This window comes from Danio aesculapii, chromosome 15 (genome assembly GCF_903798145.1).
Source record: "Danio aesculapii chromosome 15, fDanAes4.1, whole genome shotgun sequence".
Lineage (NCBI taxonomy): Eukaryota > Metazoa > Chordata > Actinopteri > Cypriniformes > Danionidae > Danio > Danio aesculapii.
Window position 1 is genome coordinate 20576693 of NC_079449.1, and position 18009 is coordinate 20594701.

The 18009-nt window shown below is 36.2% G+C and overlaps 1 protein-coding gene across 1 annotated transcript; it reads right to left on the bottom strand.

The window, feature by feature from the left end:
* Positions 1–189: 189 nt before the first annotated feature.
* unc119a (unc-119 homolog a (C. elegans)) lies at positions 190–17447 on the bottom strand. The gene is made up of 5 exons (XM_056474254.1): positions 17078–17447; positions 5570–5683; positions 5290–5389; positions 3456–3628; positions 190–3372 (listed from the first exon to the last, which is right to left on the bottom strand). The coding sequence occupies exons 1-5, from the start codon at positions 17190–17192 to the stop codon at positions 3260–3262; spliced, it is 615 nt and encodes a 204-aa protein (XP_056330229.1). The 5' UTR covers positions 17193–17447; the 3' UTR covers positions 190–3259.
* Between the last annotated feature and the right edge of the window lie 562 nt (positions 17448–18009).

Genomic DNA, 18009 nt, shown 5'->3' on the forward strand with positions numbered 1-18009 from the left:
ATTAAATCACCATATTCAAATCATTTCAGAAGGATCATATGGCACCCGAAGACCGGAGAAATGGCTGCTGAAAATTTAGTTTACATAACAGGAGTTATTAATTGAATGAATAATTAACTATTTAATTTTAAATTAAATTAAAATAAAATTCATCCCTCCCCCCACAAATTCCCTCACATCATTTTTGTTCAAATAAATGCAGCCTCTGTAAGTAAAAGTGACTTTTTTAGTGTGCAATACAAGCATTGTTTTCTTACATTACATCACTATGCAGGACTTTTATAAATAAAACAAAAGAATTAAATCAACAACATGATGATCTCAAGTACTCCAACTTTTTTATTTTTCCTTTTTTTTTGTCAAATCACATGAAACAATTGACACAACAAATTCTGACCACTATTTGCTATTAAAAATATTGTGACAATGTATATCAATATAAATAAGAGCATATTAATATAAATAATGGATTTACATCATCATTGCCCAAATTATAAGCTTATAAGTGAAAAAAGAGAAGCGAAATCAGGGCTTTTCATTGAGGCCAAAAGGAAGTGGGTGCAAAGTCAGGGCAAAACACACATTTCCTGACAATATCCTTTTTTCCTTTAACACTTTACAACTCTCAAGACTCATTTTATGCATTCGAAAAACCACTGTAAGATTAGTTACAAATCAAACAGGGTACTTTACAATCATTTAGCTTAGGGGTTTGAACAAATACATGAAAAAAAGAGTGTGCAGTTAAAGGTGGAGTATGTAGTATTGAACTAGGTAGTGGTTGAACTAAATATTGCATTTCAAATTGACCTTCCATGCAGTGTGTAACACAGCTCTAAGTGAAGTGAAATATTCGGCTAAGGCTTAAATCTGAAAGTGCGCCATGTTTAAAACTATTGATTCATCTATAAAAGAGTCGACTCAGATGGTTCAAATGAATTGTCGGTGAAACAAATCTTTAACCGTGTGGGCGTGACCTCAACACAGAACTCAAGCTCCGCCCATTTGTTGACCACGCATACCTGGGAAATTTAAAACACTCGGCCTACTGTAACTACTTGTAACTCATCCGCGCGGCTTGTACTGTATCTGGTTAACTCTTTATATACTCATATCGCATCTAAAGCCATGTTAAAAACGTGACGCGTGCCGCTTTGTTTACGGATTTAAATGCATTTGTGAGCTTGCGATCCTATGGCCACTATCAACTGTTCAAAATAGTTTAGCTTTTGCCACTGTGTGGATTAATACTGAATGTGTTAAGAATGGTTAAGAATAGAGCAATGTGCAGGTGTTTAACTGCATTGGGTTCACACATATTCTCTGCACTCTGACTACTTCAAAATTATTGATAAGCCGTGGTGGGCGTTTCTCTGTCTCACACTGAACACAGTTGACCAATCACAACTGACTGGGTCATCAGACCAATTAGCACTGATTAGCAGTGCGCTAAGGAAAAGTTTGGGAACAAATGAATCACTGAACGAATCATATGGGAGACGTTGGGATAATTATGTAAAAATAAATGCATATTATAAGACAATGAAAGGGTTTTTTTGACCTTGCACGCATATCAAGCTGTTGTTGGAGACCCCCAAAAACCAAAATATGACCTTTTTTAATGCATAACAGGGGCTCTTTTTTTCACCAAGACCGTCCTACTCTGAGGACTCTATTCAAAACGCAGGTCGACACGACATTAACAGGAGCGAGTTTATCTGATCGAGCCATACAATGTAAGTAGCTCGGTTAATGTTTACATTTGTAAAATTGATATTATCTGCTAGCCACCTCCTGTGGATTTTCATAACTCCGAATCTGTCTCATTTTGGAGGCTTTTTTAAGGCAGCCTTCAAGACTGAAATAAAATACAGTGTTTTACACAAAGGCAACCCAGGGTGCTTAAATATAATTGGTTAAACTGGCAGTGGGCGGAGTTAGACAGACCAAAACAAAGACAGAAGCTGCGTCCCAAATGGCACACTATACACTATGTAGCCTACTTATGCACTTACACCCTCAACAGCATAGTATATGTATGTAGTGTGGTCCCAAATGGAACACGTTTTTTCCACTAAGCGGAAATTCAAACCATTTCCCTGATGACGTTTGACAATTGCCAAATTAGTGAAATAAATGACCAAACTACCAAATACTCCCATGACGCCCCATTCACACGGGGCTTCAGCGTCAACACTTGACAGAGGGCGTTTCTGAAGTTGAGGCTGACGCGATCGTCATAGCAGCGTCAGCCAATAAAATTAGTAAGCAATCAGCTACTGTCTGAGCTGGTGTATTTGCATACAGCAATCTGATTGGCTGGCCCTTCTGTCGGTGCTTAAAAAAAAGCTAGTCCCAACTTCTGCAGCAAGCAATGCCACTAAAGCGGTGCCGATGGATCCACAATGCAGTTCGGCAACGCTTGATGTCACCCATTCAAAGTGAATGGGAAGTGTTGGAGCTAATGCCTCATGTAAATGGGGCGTGAGTATAACCGCATTCACCATCTGGAGGCGCTATAATCACTCTCGTAGGAGAATTTAGCTTTCACAATTCAAAATAAATAATGTAATCCAAGGTGTGCGCTCGATAGCTCCGCCTCTTCCGCTACATAAGCAAAGCAGCGGTCGTTGAGTGCGTGAAGTATCCAACATTCCACACTTCTGTTTATCGGTTGAAATGGCATAGAATAGTGCATAAGTATGCGATTTGGGACGCACCTAGATATTCCTACAAAAAAAGTCAATTTTCCACTGAGAATAACTGACTTTAGCGTTGTTTTTCAGATAAACAAGTATGTTCACTTAGCATGTTTCTTAAATATCTGTAAACATACTTTCAAAAATGTACATACAGCACCTTTAATGCACAGACGCACTCACATACTCCAAAAAAGAAACAACTGTCGCATACTTAACATGATTCTAATGGGAAAATATCAGGCCCTTTTTGAGAGTATTGTTTCCTCTGCCTCACACATACACATAAATCCTGAGATTGCACTCTTAAAAATAAAGGTTCTTTACTGGCATCTAAGGTTCCATGAAGAACTTTATTATCTGAAGAACATTCACATCAATCTTCAGATGAATAAACTGTTGCTAATTAAAGAGCTGTTCACTAATTCTTCTATTGATAAACACATCTTTGGAACCTTTATTTTGAAGAGCATTGGGTGTTGAATAGATGCCACTTCCAGTAGATGTTTCTGTGCCAGTCCACAGCTAATCAATGCAGATTTCATGATGTCAAATATCTCCTACGGTCCTCCGTTGTAGGAATAATCGGCCTTATTGTGCATTACAAGCTTGTTGTCCACAAAATAAAAGCTGTCTGATTGTGTCTCGTAGGGGTGAAGGATCATTTCACGCACTGCAGGGTTAAAAAACACATATGCACATCAATACATCAACATAAGTAAGAATCTGAGTTGCTAATAAATGTGTGTGACGTACTTATGTCTTCAGAGAGCGGTGGGAACTCGTAGATGTGTTCGCAGGTGTTCTTGCTGCTCGGGATGCAGAAGCCAAACTCAAAGTCGAAGCTCTTCAGCAACTGCCCACGGAAATAATGCCTCTCAATCATGCGGAAGTTGTTGATGGGAGAATCGCCTACGGTGAACTCGACCCTGTAGAGGAGGCATGAGATATTTTGTAGCAGAAAAGGTGCGTTCTCATTTGTTCTCGTATATTTTTGGGTGAACTAACCCTTTAAGCTTTCATATTTCATAGATTTAATCTCCTAAACCAGTGGTTCTCAAACTTTTTTCACCCAGTGCCACCTCTGAAAAAAATTGTCTCTCTAAGTACCACCATAATGACCAGTATTGAAATACAGTAGCGTAGTAGGCCTAATTAAGCAGCTACAGCTCTGCGCAGTTCAAAAACCAGGCAGATGAATTCCTTTTATTAAGAATATGTATTATTGTCAGCCACTTTAAACATTATAAATAGTTTGAACATTAACTGTACTTGCAGACAAAAAAACCCAAAACAAAAAAACTTCACCGTTTAAATTAAAATGAGCTTTTAAAAGTTAATTAAACACAGCACTGTTCTTAAAAAGTAAAAAGAAAACTGCTGTACTTGCTAATTATTAATGTATAGTAGCCTATTCATCAAAACCTGCAAATGTTGCTTGGACCTGATAAATATTGGCTATATGTCATACATATATATTATATCCAGTCAGAATTATTAGCCCCCCTTTGAATTGTATTTTATTTTTTAAATATTTTCCAATTGATGTTTAACAGAGCAAGGAAATTTTCACAGTATGTCTGACAGTATTTTCTCATCTGGAGAAAGTCTTATTTGTTTTATTTCGGCTAGAATAAAAGCAGTTTTACATTTTTTAAAAATCATTTTAAGGTCAAAATTATTAGCCCCTTTAAGCTATATTTTTATTGTCTACAGAACAAACCATCGTTATACAATAACTTGCCTAATTACCCTAACCTGCCTAGTTAACCAACAGTAATTAACCCAGTTAAGCCTTTAAATGTCACTTTAAGCTGTATAGAAGTGTCTAGAAAAATATCAGGTAAAATATTATTTACTGTCATCATGGCAAAGATAAAATGAATCAGTTATTAGAAATGAATTATTAAAATTATTATGTTTAGAAATGTGTTGAAAAAAAACTTCTCTCCGTTAAACAGAAATTGGGAAAAAAATAAACAGGGGGGCTAATAATTCAGGGGGGGCTAATAATTCTGACTTCAACTGTAAATATATGAGGCATATATAAAATTTTTCATACATTTTAAAATATAAGTTGCATGTACACATGACATATTTGAATATCTTTGAAATCCAAACATGAACTTGTATTTTAATATGATTTGGAATTTGGAATATTTAAATTAGAAATTAGATCTGCTGCACGCCATTTACAGTAGGTCTATGTGTGTTAGAAAAGCGAGTGATTAAATGCACATATACAGTGCTTGACTCATACGTGTAATATTTCTGTAATTTAATGTGAATGAATGCGATCTGCGTCAAGCAAACTGATTTTAAACATCTGATGATGCACTAAAGTAAACATTCTAAGCACACAGGTGTAATCGTACGCTTCAGGGACCAGCCAATGTTGTCTGATCACATGAGTCTCAGTGTTATCGTACGCGTCAAAGAGTTAAAAATGTGTTCATTTTATTCCTTTATTATTCAGCGATTCTTCCGCGTACCACTAAAAGGAAGCCACAGTTTGAGAACCACTATCTTAAACTATTTATAGATTGAGCCAAACAGATAAGTTTAGGTTACTGCCCCTGATTTGACTTACGTGGCTCCAACCTGCCGCAGTCTGAGGAAGGCCGGGGTGAACTGGTAACGCACAAATCGTCCAGCGTTCTGCTCAAAGTCCATCCTATCCTCCCCAGTCTCTGTGAATCAGAAAGGGGTCTGCATTACCCAATGAGCCTTTGAAGGGCTCTTGTGAAGCACACTGCATCTAAATGGAAATCAGGGCTTTATTTGGGGAAAAAAAAAAATCAAGACTGGTCTTGCATTTAAATGTGCAGTCTGTGTAGGTGGAGCGAGGAAGTGGATTCGAGAGGTCTTACCTGAGGTTGGTGGTTTGGTGATCTCAAAGAGAACCGTGCCGGTCTCCATGTCTCGGATTTTAAACCTAGTGAAGTCGATCTTGTGGACGTTCTGCTCTGGACCGCAGAGGTAATCTATGGAAACAAAACCAGATTGTGCCTCAGTTATGAAAATTTAGTCTTTATTTATTCTTTTTCAGACCAATGTCATACAACCTGTGTTTGTTCATATTCCTTTCTGTCCCTCCTTTGAAAGACAATACACCCAAACATTTGTAAAGAGATAATGAAAGAAATGAATCAACAAGTTAAACCCAAGTCTTCTGCAGAGACATTCACATTTTATGATGAACAGTAACCCAGTGTATATTATTGCATTACAGTATAGAAGAGCATATTCAACCAGGTACATCTTATTATTATTAATAATAAATCAATAGAAATACTGTTCAGACTGTTCAACAGTGTCTGTCTGACTGTAAAAGTCTTTTCCTGACAGTTTTTCTAAACAGAATCAATCTCTGCCGGCAGAGAATGAATGGAGGAGGTGGTGTATGGTCATCATCAGTGTCATTTCCATACAGCTTCACAGAGAACAGAAATAGCTTGTTCTGGGCCTGCAGTTTATATCACACAAGGTTAACGCTCTCAGCATCGCTGCTCAGCCCTCAGGCAGGTCTCTGATAGCTCACTTGATGCATGTTGTTAGTTTTATACTGTGAAACGTTGCTATAAGTCTCACATCCACCTTAATGTTCCATTCATACTTTATAACCTTATGGGTGTTGATGTAATGAAGCTTTTCATAAAAGGGTCTGGGTCATTCTAAACTCCAGATATACAGTATGATAATCTTGCTTCACATTCCACAATGCTCATCTTTTATCTTTTAGGTATTCGTATATTGATGTTTTGTAAGCCTTAAACCTGGGTTATCATTGCAGATTCAACAAATGCAACACACAACCTAAACTTAAAGGCTCTAACCTTGCATATTTAAATCATCAAATTTAATGTTAAATAAAAGTTACATTTAAAGTTTTTTTTCAGGTACTACATGGCAACATGATTTGTGGTACATTCACAAGTAAACATTTGTGTTATCTTACTAGTTCCTCATAACATGGAGTGTTATATAAGAAAGTGTCTGGTGCATATGGAGAGGTATGACTGTTTCCCACAGCTTTCCAACTGCTATCTTTTTTTCTTGAATGAGCATTTAAAACCCACACTCATCAACCACTTTATTAGGTACACCAGTCCAACTGCTCGTTAACACAAATTTCTAATCAGCCAATCACATGGCAGCAACCCAATGCATTTAGGCATGTAGACATGATCAAGACGATGTGCTGCAGTTCAAATTGAGCATCAGAATGGGGAAGAAAGGTGATTTAAGTGACTTTGAACATGGCATGGCTGGTCTGAGTATTTCAGAAACTGCTGATCTACTGGGATTTTCACGCACAACCATCTCTAGGGTTTAGAGAATGGTCCGAAAAAGAGAAAATATCCAGTGAGCGGCAGTTCTGTGGGCACAAATGCCTTGTTGATGCCAGACGTCAGAGGAGAATGGCCAGACTGGTTCCAGCTAATAGAAAGGTTACAGTAACTTAAAGAACCACTCGTTACAACCAAGGTATGTAGAAGAGCATCTCTGAATGCACAACACATCAAACCTTGAGGCGGATGGGCTACAGCAGCAGAAGACCATACCGGGTGCTACTCCTGTCAGCTAAAAACAGCAAATGGAGGCTACAATTCACCAAGACCCACCAAAATTAGACAAGAGAAGATTTAAAAAAATGTTGCCTGGTCTGATGAGTCTCGATTTCTGCTGCAACATTCGGGTCAGAATTTGGCCACAGCCTATCCGAATATTGTTGCGGACCATGTCCATCCCTTTGTGACCACAGTGTACCCATCTTGTCACAAAGCATGAATCATCTCAGACTGGTTTCTTGAACATGACAATGAGTTCACTGTACTCAAATGGCCTCCACAGTCACCAGATCTCAATCCAATAGAGCACCTTTGGGATGTGGTGGAATGGGAGATTCGCATAATGGATGTCAATATGTCAATATGGACTCAAATCTCTGAAGAATATTTCCAGTACTCTGTTGAATCTATGCCATGAAGGATTAAGACAGTTCTGAAGCAAAAGGGGTCCAACCCGGTACTAGTAAGGTGTACCTATTAAAGTGGCCGGTGAGTGTATATTGTCCTTAATAATTTAATGTTTTCCCCTCAAATGCTGAAATGACCATTTAAATAGAGCAATATCCAAAGCATGTTAATGCATGAGACACCTGATAATGGACTTGTTACTCATGTGATATTGCAAAACTATATACTAAACTAAGAATATTAAAGGACACAAATAAGACAAAATCTCATACAGGCCACTTTTGGCCCAATACCTTACTTTTTAGAGCATATTCAATATTTTTAAGCTCCAGCCTTGCATTACAACCAATAATCTGAATAAAATCCAAGATGACGCATATTTCTGTGGGTGAGCCTGGTGCATACTTGCATTTTAAGAAGTCCCACTTAATAACAATACATTTTAATAACGTTAAACTGCCAGCCCCTAATTTTAAGTCAACGTTGATTCACAGTTTGCACAATATAGTTTTATTGTGACTTAGTTGCCCAAATCATTTTTGTGTCCATGTGGGGATTTATTAAGTGAAAATTTGGCCTAGTGTACTTCTCCTCATGCCAGACTCCCAGAGGAGGCAAATGAGGTGCGAGGAGCAGCTGTGTCAGCCCTCTTCTCCCTGGATGGATTATACTTAAGAAGCTTACATTGTTCACCATCACATGGTGCAGATTGGGAGATGCTAAGGGGATTTAGGGCAACTCTAACTTTTGAGAGGTCCATCTCTGCTAGGATGGCATTGAGATGAGCTCAACATTACACCTGAGTTTATTACTTCCCTCGCATGGGACAGCAGACCGCAACCGTATTGCTCTACAGGGCAGATGTCCCACCTAAGCTTCCTGTTAGTTAACAGATGGGCAACACTGGCTTTAGCCACTTAAGATAGGCCTATTTATAACTTATCTGCTGAGTACATGTGCCAGGGAGAAAAAAAGAAGGCAAAACGCAAACATCTGCCTGTGTTTTAAGAGTGGGAGAATTTATGCTATTTTTAATGTTGCTCATTTTGTTTTAGAGATCTACTGAAATGGATAAACATCTATCTTACTTTAAAAAAAAAAAAACAATATTTTGTTATGATATATACCCCCAATTTCTGTTTAATGGAAAGATTTTTTCAACAAATTTCTAAACATAATAGTTTTAATAACTCATTTCTAATAGCTGATTTTTTATCCTCACTATGATGACAGTGCACAATAGTTTACTAGATATTTTTCAAGATACTAGTATTCAGCTTAAAGTACAATTTGAAGGCTTAACTAGGTTAATTATGCAACTGGGTTTCTGCAGGTTTCATCAAGTTAAATGTAAGATTTTTAAGTCATTTTTAAGACTATTATTAATGAAATTTTAGACTTACACATATTTTTTTCAAATATCTCAGTTCAAGAATTCACACTTAGCTCATGATTTATACATAGCTTGTTTGGCATGCTGTCCCGAAACAGAGCCCTGAGCTCACGGGATTCTCGGGCCCAGGGTTCCCTCCCTTTCGCAGGGCAAGGGGAGATTGAGCTCACGTTGATCAAAAAATTCCCCTGCTGCTGAGTCTAAGGGAACTTCCTGAAGTTAGACATTTAGAAAAAATACTTAGGCTTATTTTGTCTAAAATATAGAGCACATTTGGACAATGTGAGTAAACCGGTGAAACCGGGGGAAACCCACGCGGACACAGGGAGAACATGCAAATTCCGCACAGCAATCCCAGATGGCCCAGGGTGGACCCGGAGCCATTGGTATCCTTGCTGTGAGGCATCAGTGCTAGTCACTGGGCCACCGTGCTGCCCATTCTGGATAAAGGTGGAAGAAGAGCAGGAGGGGGGTTTCATTCAGACAAAGCCAGTTGTACAATGGACATGAGGTTTTATATATATATAGTGACTTGGGATCCTTTGATTGGAGGATTGCGATTAGCTAATGTGGGCCAGCTGAGAGCTCCTCTTGAAATTGGTTTAATATTAAACTTCACTTAGAAAAGATTTTCACAGGCCCTTTAAAAAGGATTAAAATTGAATATAATAATACAATAATAATAATTTTGTTTGAATATTTTTTATTAATTTTCAAATACATTCATTCACAAACTCTATAACCGATACCAATAATAGAACAACACATAGCTGTCAAATACTTTAGTCTACAATAATAATAATTTCATAATAAAAAATATAGGTCAGTATCCTCAGCAGTAAATAAATGGAGAACTTTTAAGCAAATGTTACTGTCTGGAAAGTAATTAAATGCTATTTTTACATAAAGTTAAAAGATTTATTGAGATGGATTGTTGGTGATTATATGGATGTTAATGTCCAGACTGGGTAGCTTTACATGAACAAAGGAAAATTAAGTCCTGATAAAAAAGATTTAAGACTTACAACACAATATTTGAGTAGATTTAAGACTTTTTAAGGTTTAAAATTTAGCTTTTGAGATTTAAGACTTTTTAAGACCTCACAGATACCCTGTGCAAGTAGGCAAGTCATTGTATAACAGTGGTTTGTTCTGTAGACAATCGAGAAAAAAATGCTTAAAGGTACTAATAATATTTAACTTAAATGGTTTTTAAAAATAAACTGCTTTTATTCTAGCGGATTAAAACAAATAAGACTTTCTCCAGAAAAAATGATAGGATATACTATGAACAATTCCTTGCTCTGTTAAACACTATTTGAGAAATATTTGAAAACGAAAAAAAATAATAATAAAACGCAGGAGGGCTAATAATTTTGACTTCAACTGTATATTGCAGGATCACCTCTGTTCTCAAAGTGTTCTGCTCATCCTGAAAGTCTGCTCTGCTCTCGTCAGATGAGGCAGTCTGTTGTGACAGTTCACAAAATATCAGCTACTCAGCGCTTGTGTACAGATGCAAACAGTAACAATGGTGTTGGATTAACCTTATCAATTAGAGACTCAGCCCTCATCCATTGGAAATACTTGTCGTCCATGTTTACATTTGCAGCACAGCAACACAAAGTGTCTTTTTAACATGTCCACAACATAAACAAAACTCTTCCAGGATTCAGATATACAGTTGAATTCAGAATTATTAGCCCCCCTGTTTATTTTTTCCCCAATTTCTGTTTAACAGAGATAAGTTTTTTTTAACACTTTTCTAAACATAATAGTTTTAATAACTAATTTCTAATAACTGATTTATTTTATCTTTGCCATGATGACAGTAAATAATATTTGACTAGATATTTTTCAAGACACTTCTGTACAGCTTAAATTGACACTTAAAGGCTTAACTAACTAGGCAGGTTAGGGTAATTAGGCAAGTATATATATATATATAACAGAACATAATAAATAGAATGTATTATCTATTTTTCATAACCCTATTTTCATTATAGAAGCATCATAAGTATAGTCAAATAAAAAGACTGTTATCTAGCTCTCCCCATTTGCAGGCATCATAGTAAAACTTGTCAAATGCTTATAATCCAGTGCAGCAACAACAACAACAGCAACAATAATAAAAATAATAATAAAACAATAATAATAACAACAAAAATAAAATATAATACTGTTATATAGTTGTATAACCCCATTTCCTTAAAGATGGCTTTTGCTTGTGTAACCCAAACAAAGCCAGTTCAACTGTCTAATGCAAAATCAAATATGTGCAATTCATTATCAAGACTGAAATGTAGTAATCAGTGCTTTGTGGCAGTCAAATGTCAGTGTAGCTTTCCAAATCACCAAGGAGCAGCGCTTCACTGCTTCCCATGCTGTCACCTAGCAACATATTCTTTTGATAGCAATCCAAGATAACTACCACCTGTTATTTTAAGGTAAACAAAAGGAAATGCTGGATAAAACAAAAACAGATTATGATCGATCCGGCATCCATTAACAAGACCACACGGGTTTATTTAGATTTATGAGGCATAATGTGCATATCTAAACACCATACATCATGTTTTATGAAGTAATGTTTACAAACACTCTAAGCTAAGCGAAGCACCAAATTCAGGAGTTAATCCAGAGATTATTGGAGGATATCATGTAAACATTTGCTAAAAAAAGGCAGTACACTTGCATAATACGATTGCAGTGGTATACTATACTTATACTGTGTTTATCACTTCATTTATAAATGTAATATCCCTGACAAAAATGATTAAAAGGTGAATTGAATTGACCCTGAATTGACTAAATTCCTTTAAGGTAAGTGGTTGTAAACAAATTATTTGGGCTGAATTTAAACAAACAAATTAAATTGAACATCACTCAAATTAAATTGAACATTTGTTTACTTCCAACTCATATAAGAGCAATTTTATGCAAATGTCAACCTTTCCATGAAAAAAAAAATTCCACCAAAATAGCGAAGCCCTTTCAAATTTTTTTTTGTATAGGCTTGTTTTTACAGTAATGTAAAAATACTCAAAAATGTCTCAAATGAATGTCAATTACAATATACAAGTGGCAATTTCACATCTGTCACATCTATAAAGGCAACCCAGGCTCATTCTGAAAACGTACCTCTATATAAATTTCTGGAGAGCACCAAATACTTCCGAGGAGCTACGTTTTTTTTTTTGCAGTATTTGTGAATCCACCAGTGGCCACTGTGTACGCTCGAGATCTCAAATTTCTCTCACAAGTGCGATTTGCACTTGCTGTTCTCACGTAAATCCACCAGAGGCTGCTGTTGACTGACTGTTTGACTGACCCACCCTCCTCCTTCCCTAAACCCAACCAATAGTTTTTTAAAAAGCACAGATTGACCTGCCCACCCACTTTCCTAAACCCAACTGACATATTTAAAAAGCAATCCAGAATCAGTTCTTCACTGGATTGAACCCCGTCATCGTGGTCATCTCCTCTCTGCATCTTAAGTCCGCTGACATTCATGGAGAGCTAACTGGACAAATTGGTAACAGTGGGTAAGCCGCCCATACGGAGGTAAGCGGTCAGCTGGTAAGTGCGAAAATGAATGGTGTCATACAGGCCCGTAGCGTTCGTTTTAAAAACGAAACACAGCCATACATACTTCTGGCTACATAATTCTCGATCTCCAGAAACGTATATAGGGCTGTTTTCAGAATGCGCCTATGTTGCATGACGGAGAGGTGTCACATCCATAACAAAGCTTTTTTAAATGCAAAAACTGTAAAATAAAATAAATAATTTTTGTTCAATAGTGAGCCAACTTTTATCTTTCTGATGATGATCATTATTTCTTTTGAGTTGTGCAGTTTAATTCACAGAATTTCTACAAAGTATGTTGTATACTGTAAACTTTTTTGTCACATCCATAACCCATGTTTATTTCCCTCAATTAAAATATAAAAAAGGTTTACAGATTGATATTTTTCCGATCCCATAACTCAATGGTTGGTTGTTTTGGAAAATATAAACAGATGGTTCAATTTAATCTTAACATATACTTTCTTTGTGAATTAATGTTTAGAATTTTTACTGCAAATGTCACCTCCATAATGCTGGATTTGCTGATAAATTGTGTTCTTATTTATGACTATGGAAGCTTCTTTCCACCAGAGAAAACAAAAATTATAAAAGTTACAAATGTGTTTATATCTCACAATTAAGACTTTCTTCTCAGACCTTCTGATATATAAGCTCACAATTTTACAATCATGATTTTTCTCTCATAATTATGAGTTATGAGATGTTTGAGTATCTGGCAATGCTGAGATAATCTTCCAGTTTTGAGAATAAAAATAAGAACTGCAAGAATAAAGAAATTAACAGATTTTATCACATCAGATTTGCAAGATATAAACTCACAATTCAAAAAGAAAGTCAGTAAATTCACAATTGTGATTTAAAATGTGATAATTGTAATAATTTTTTGAGGATTAATTTACATTCAATTTTTCACAAAGCGCTGGCTTTTTTCACAGAAATGCCAACTGGCCCAGCCGGGCAACATTTTTGCTATGAGGCGAGAGTGCTAACCCCTGAGCCACCATGCCGAACAAGTTTCTTTCATTCATTGATTTTCTTTTCGGATTTGTCCCTTTATTAATCTGGGGTTGCCACAGCAGAATGAACCGCCTACTTATCCAGCATATGTTTTACGCAGCGGATGCCCTTCCAGCTGCAACCCATCACTGGGAAACACCTATACACTCTTATTCACAGACTTACACTACGGACAATTTAGATTACCCAAATCACCTATAGTGCATGTCTATGAGCTTGTAGGAGAAACACGAGCACCCGGAAGAAACCCACGCGAACAGGGGGAGAACATGCAAACTCCACATAGAAATGCCAACTGAGGCTGAGGCTCGAACCAGTGAGCCACTGTGCAGACCAAGATTATACCACACAATTGTAAAATATAACTCAATACTGTAATTAAAAATGATGAATTATGACTAAAAATGTGATGAAAAGTTGACCAAAATAGGGAAAAATTGCATGAACGAATGATAAACTCCCAGCAAGCATACAGATGTCCACCTTCTTTAGAATAGCAGCCTGTATTCTTAAACAAGAGCAGCTTCTATTTTTAGAGCACTAATCCAAGTGATTAGCCAGACACCAGATTTTTCTTCCATGTAAATAACGTCAACTCTCAGAAATAAAGGTACGCGAGCTGTCACTGGGGTGGTACCTTTTCAAAAGGTACACATTTGTACTTGAATGGTCCATATTGGTACCTTAAAAGTATATACCTAGTACCTACAAATTTTAAGAGGAACACTTTTGTACTTTTTAGGTACTAACATGTACCCTTGAGGTATTAATATGAACCTTTAGGTACAAATTTGTATCTTTTGAAAAGGTACCACCCCAGCGACCGCTCTTGTACCTTTATTTCTGAGTGTAGAGTGCCATTTAAATGTGATTTCTCCTCACGTCCCTGAGGCTTTTGCCAAAATATTACATGACGAAATACTTGGTTGGTTTATCAACCACAAAACCACTTGTATTTCATATGAGCAAGTGGTGGCAAACTCAAAACAATGTAGCTATTATTTCCCAAGTGAAATATTCTTCATAGACTCTGATATGTCATGTGATAAAGAGTAATGCAAATGTATTTCAGTCAGTTGTGACAGCGCCAGCTCTGTTAAACTGCCATACTGATGATCGGTAGCATTTGCATTCCACAGAGCTGATTTGTTCAGATATCTTCGTTTTAGTGCCAGATAACATGCAGGAGCAACAAGATAAGGCAACATAGAAGAAAATAACTGCCAAAAACACATCCCAACAAATTTTTAGTCCTCCAGTCATACTAAAGTTTATCACTTGAGATCCTGTTGAGGTGATGAATGTACAATGTAAAAAATGCTGGGTTCCACACAATCGATTTGTATTGGGACAACATGAAGGAATTAAGTTAACTTTATTTCAGCTTTTTGTTCTTTTAAAGTTTTTACAAATTTAAGTGGATTGAACATAAAACTATTAAGTTTTCTCAAAGCAAACTCAAAGAATTGTGTTGTTTCAGCTCATTTTAAATTAGTAGTTCGGACTTTGGACAATCTTTTGAGTGCGTTTGTCAAATAAAGTAATATACAGTCCCACCAACAATCCCATATCAGCATTTTAGAATGCCAGAATGCCATACAAATGATATAAATATCCCATAATATATGCTCAAGTCAACTATCAATTTGTCGTTTACTTGTTATACACATCAATTCTTAATTTTCTAAACTTTAGTCATAAAGTGCCGTTTCATTAACCATCACTGTTGTTATGGCATTGAGATACTGTTAATGTTTCTATCAGTATAGATAGTTACAGTATATTATTTTGTCTGTTCTGTTTTCATTTAATTTTTTAATTATAATTAGTTAATAAAGTGTTTATTATGTAAGTTTTAATTAAGCTGCATTGGTTTATTTTACTGTTTTATTTATTTATTACTAGAGTTAACATTTTAAGTAGTGAAATGTTTTAGAATTATGTACTCCACTGTAATAATCCTGCCATTTTCAGTATGTGCTACTTACATAAAACATGTCTTTTCTTGTAGGTTGCATCAGTAAGCAAGCATCTGACAACATTACTGGATTTAACAACTAATGTGCAGTTATCTATGTGTGTGGTACAAAGAAAGACATGGAGTAGCCTAATTAAAGTACATGCTGAAGCCTGTTTTGAGTAAACCTCCTCTTCACACATAATTACACAATCAATCCTAACTGAAAACTGGTCATTATTTAGCATCGTATAGGTTATTTAATATTTAATGTTAAATATCACAAAATACAACAAAACTCAAAATATGTACACTACTGGTCAAAAGTTTGGGGTCAGTTTTTTTTCATGTTTTTTTTTAAGAAAATTCATCAAGGCGGCATTTATTAAATGTAAAAAAAAAAAATTATTTGTTAAATATTTATTAAAATTGTAAATAACTGCTATATTATTCTATGTAGTTTCAAATGAAATTATTACTCCAGTCATTATTGCTTTATTACTATTACCATAAATATTAATAATAATTAATATTAGAGTGATTTCTAAAGGATCATGAGACTCTAAAGACTAGAGTAATGAAGCTGAAAATTCATCTTTAAAATCACTGGAATAAATTAAATTAAAATCAATTATAAACTACATTTGAACAGTTATTTTATAGTGCAATAACATTTCACAATTTTACAATTTGTACTGTATTTGTTAATGAAATCGTACTGACCCCAAACTTTTGACCGGTAGTGAATATTTACCGACGCATTGACATATTAACAGACTAAAAATCTCACCAGTCAGTTTGATAAAAATTGATCCAAAGCTGTTTTTGATTCACATAAATGATCCGGTTCACTAGAGTCATTTGTTCGAGAAGCGTAGATACGCTGGGGTGGGCTATTTTTGATTCACCAAAAGAACCGATTCAAATGAGTCCTTCGTTCGATGATCGCGCTAGTACACTTGTCGCTGTGTGTTTTGACTCTATTGTTGACGAATATGTATGCAGGAAACATAATTTTGGTACAGTGTTACGTCTGCTTCAATGAGCGCTGTAAATATCGTATCCTGTTTCATCATTTTTGTTTTAATAATATAGCCTATATATTTCCCAATTCTCAGGTCATTGATCAGTACGTTACGGAGTTGTTGTCTAGTAACTTGAATTGCGTTTGTTTCTCAAAGAAAGACCCGTTTGAACCACACCACTGGGTGTATAAACCATCTCACTGCGTCTCTCACAAAGACATACGCGCGGAATAAAAACGTTACATCGACGTCACATTTGAAACCGAGACGTGCCGCTCTAAACGAAGTTTCGTACCTAGAACATAACGGCGCGAAAAACGAACCGACATCATATATGAAACAGTGTAAGTTAGCAGAGAAGCTCGATTGTTTTCGAAAGCTTCCTGTTTGAGTGACATTGACATTACTGAACTTACTGTCTGTGATCTTCTGCAGCCCGAGTACATCCTCCGGCGTTATTTCTGGGCTATTTAACAAATCCTCCTCAGTCGTGTACGGGACTCCCGCGTCGCAGCCTTGCTTCACTTTCATCTCTAAACGCGATATATTTACGACGCACGAGTTGCAGTCTCCTCTCTGGCAAGGGCCGTTTGTTTGCCTCACCTCTGCTGTGTGCGTTCTGCGTCCTGGTTATTTAACGCAGGCTCTTTACTGATACAAGAATAGCGCATTCACCTCCCCCAGTCAGTCAGTCTGTCAGCCTGTCTACTAAAGATATTGAGTTATTTTACTCCGTCTTTCCTAAGGCGAGTGGCTGTGGCTCTAGCTCTGTAATTTGCATGTCTGTCTGCTGCTTACAGTAGTCGCTGAAGGTATTAGAGCAAGCACTTCATGTAATCGAGCAATACCCGAGAGATGAACAGTATTAACTTAGAGCGGAAGGAAGTGGGCAGACGGTTCTTTTAAGTCGCTGCTGTTTTCAACCAAATGTCTGTCAGTTATCTATTTTTTATGCTCCGTATAAAACAAGTTGCATTTGTTTATCTGCAATGAAATAGCAATGCAAAATACTAAATTAGGATTTTGTTTCTATATCATTTGTATTATGGAGGGTTAATTGGTTAAATATGAGAACAGGGTGCAAACATAAGCAACATCAACAACAACAACAACAACAAAAAAACAGCTTTAAATTCCTTTTTAAACAATTTTTTATTCTGAGTAAAACAATGGACTATGAGTGACAAGCTAAAAAATCTTGTAAGGTGTATTTAGAACAAATTTGTTAAAATACATTTTTTAAAGGATCACAATGCATCCCCAAATTTCACCCAAAAATTAAGATTCTGTTATTATTTACTCACCCTTTACTTACTTTTTTACTTGGGCTATTTATTTACTTCCCTGC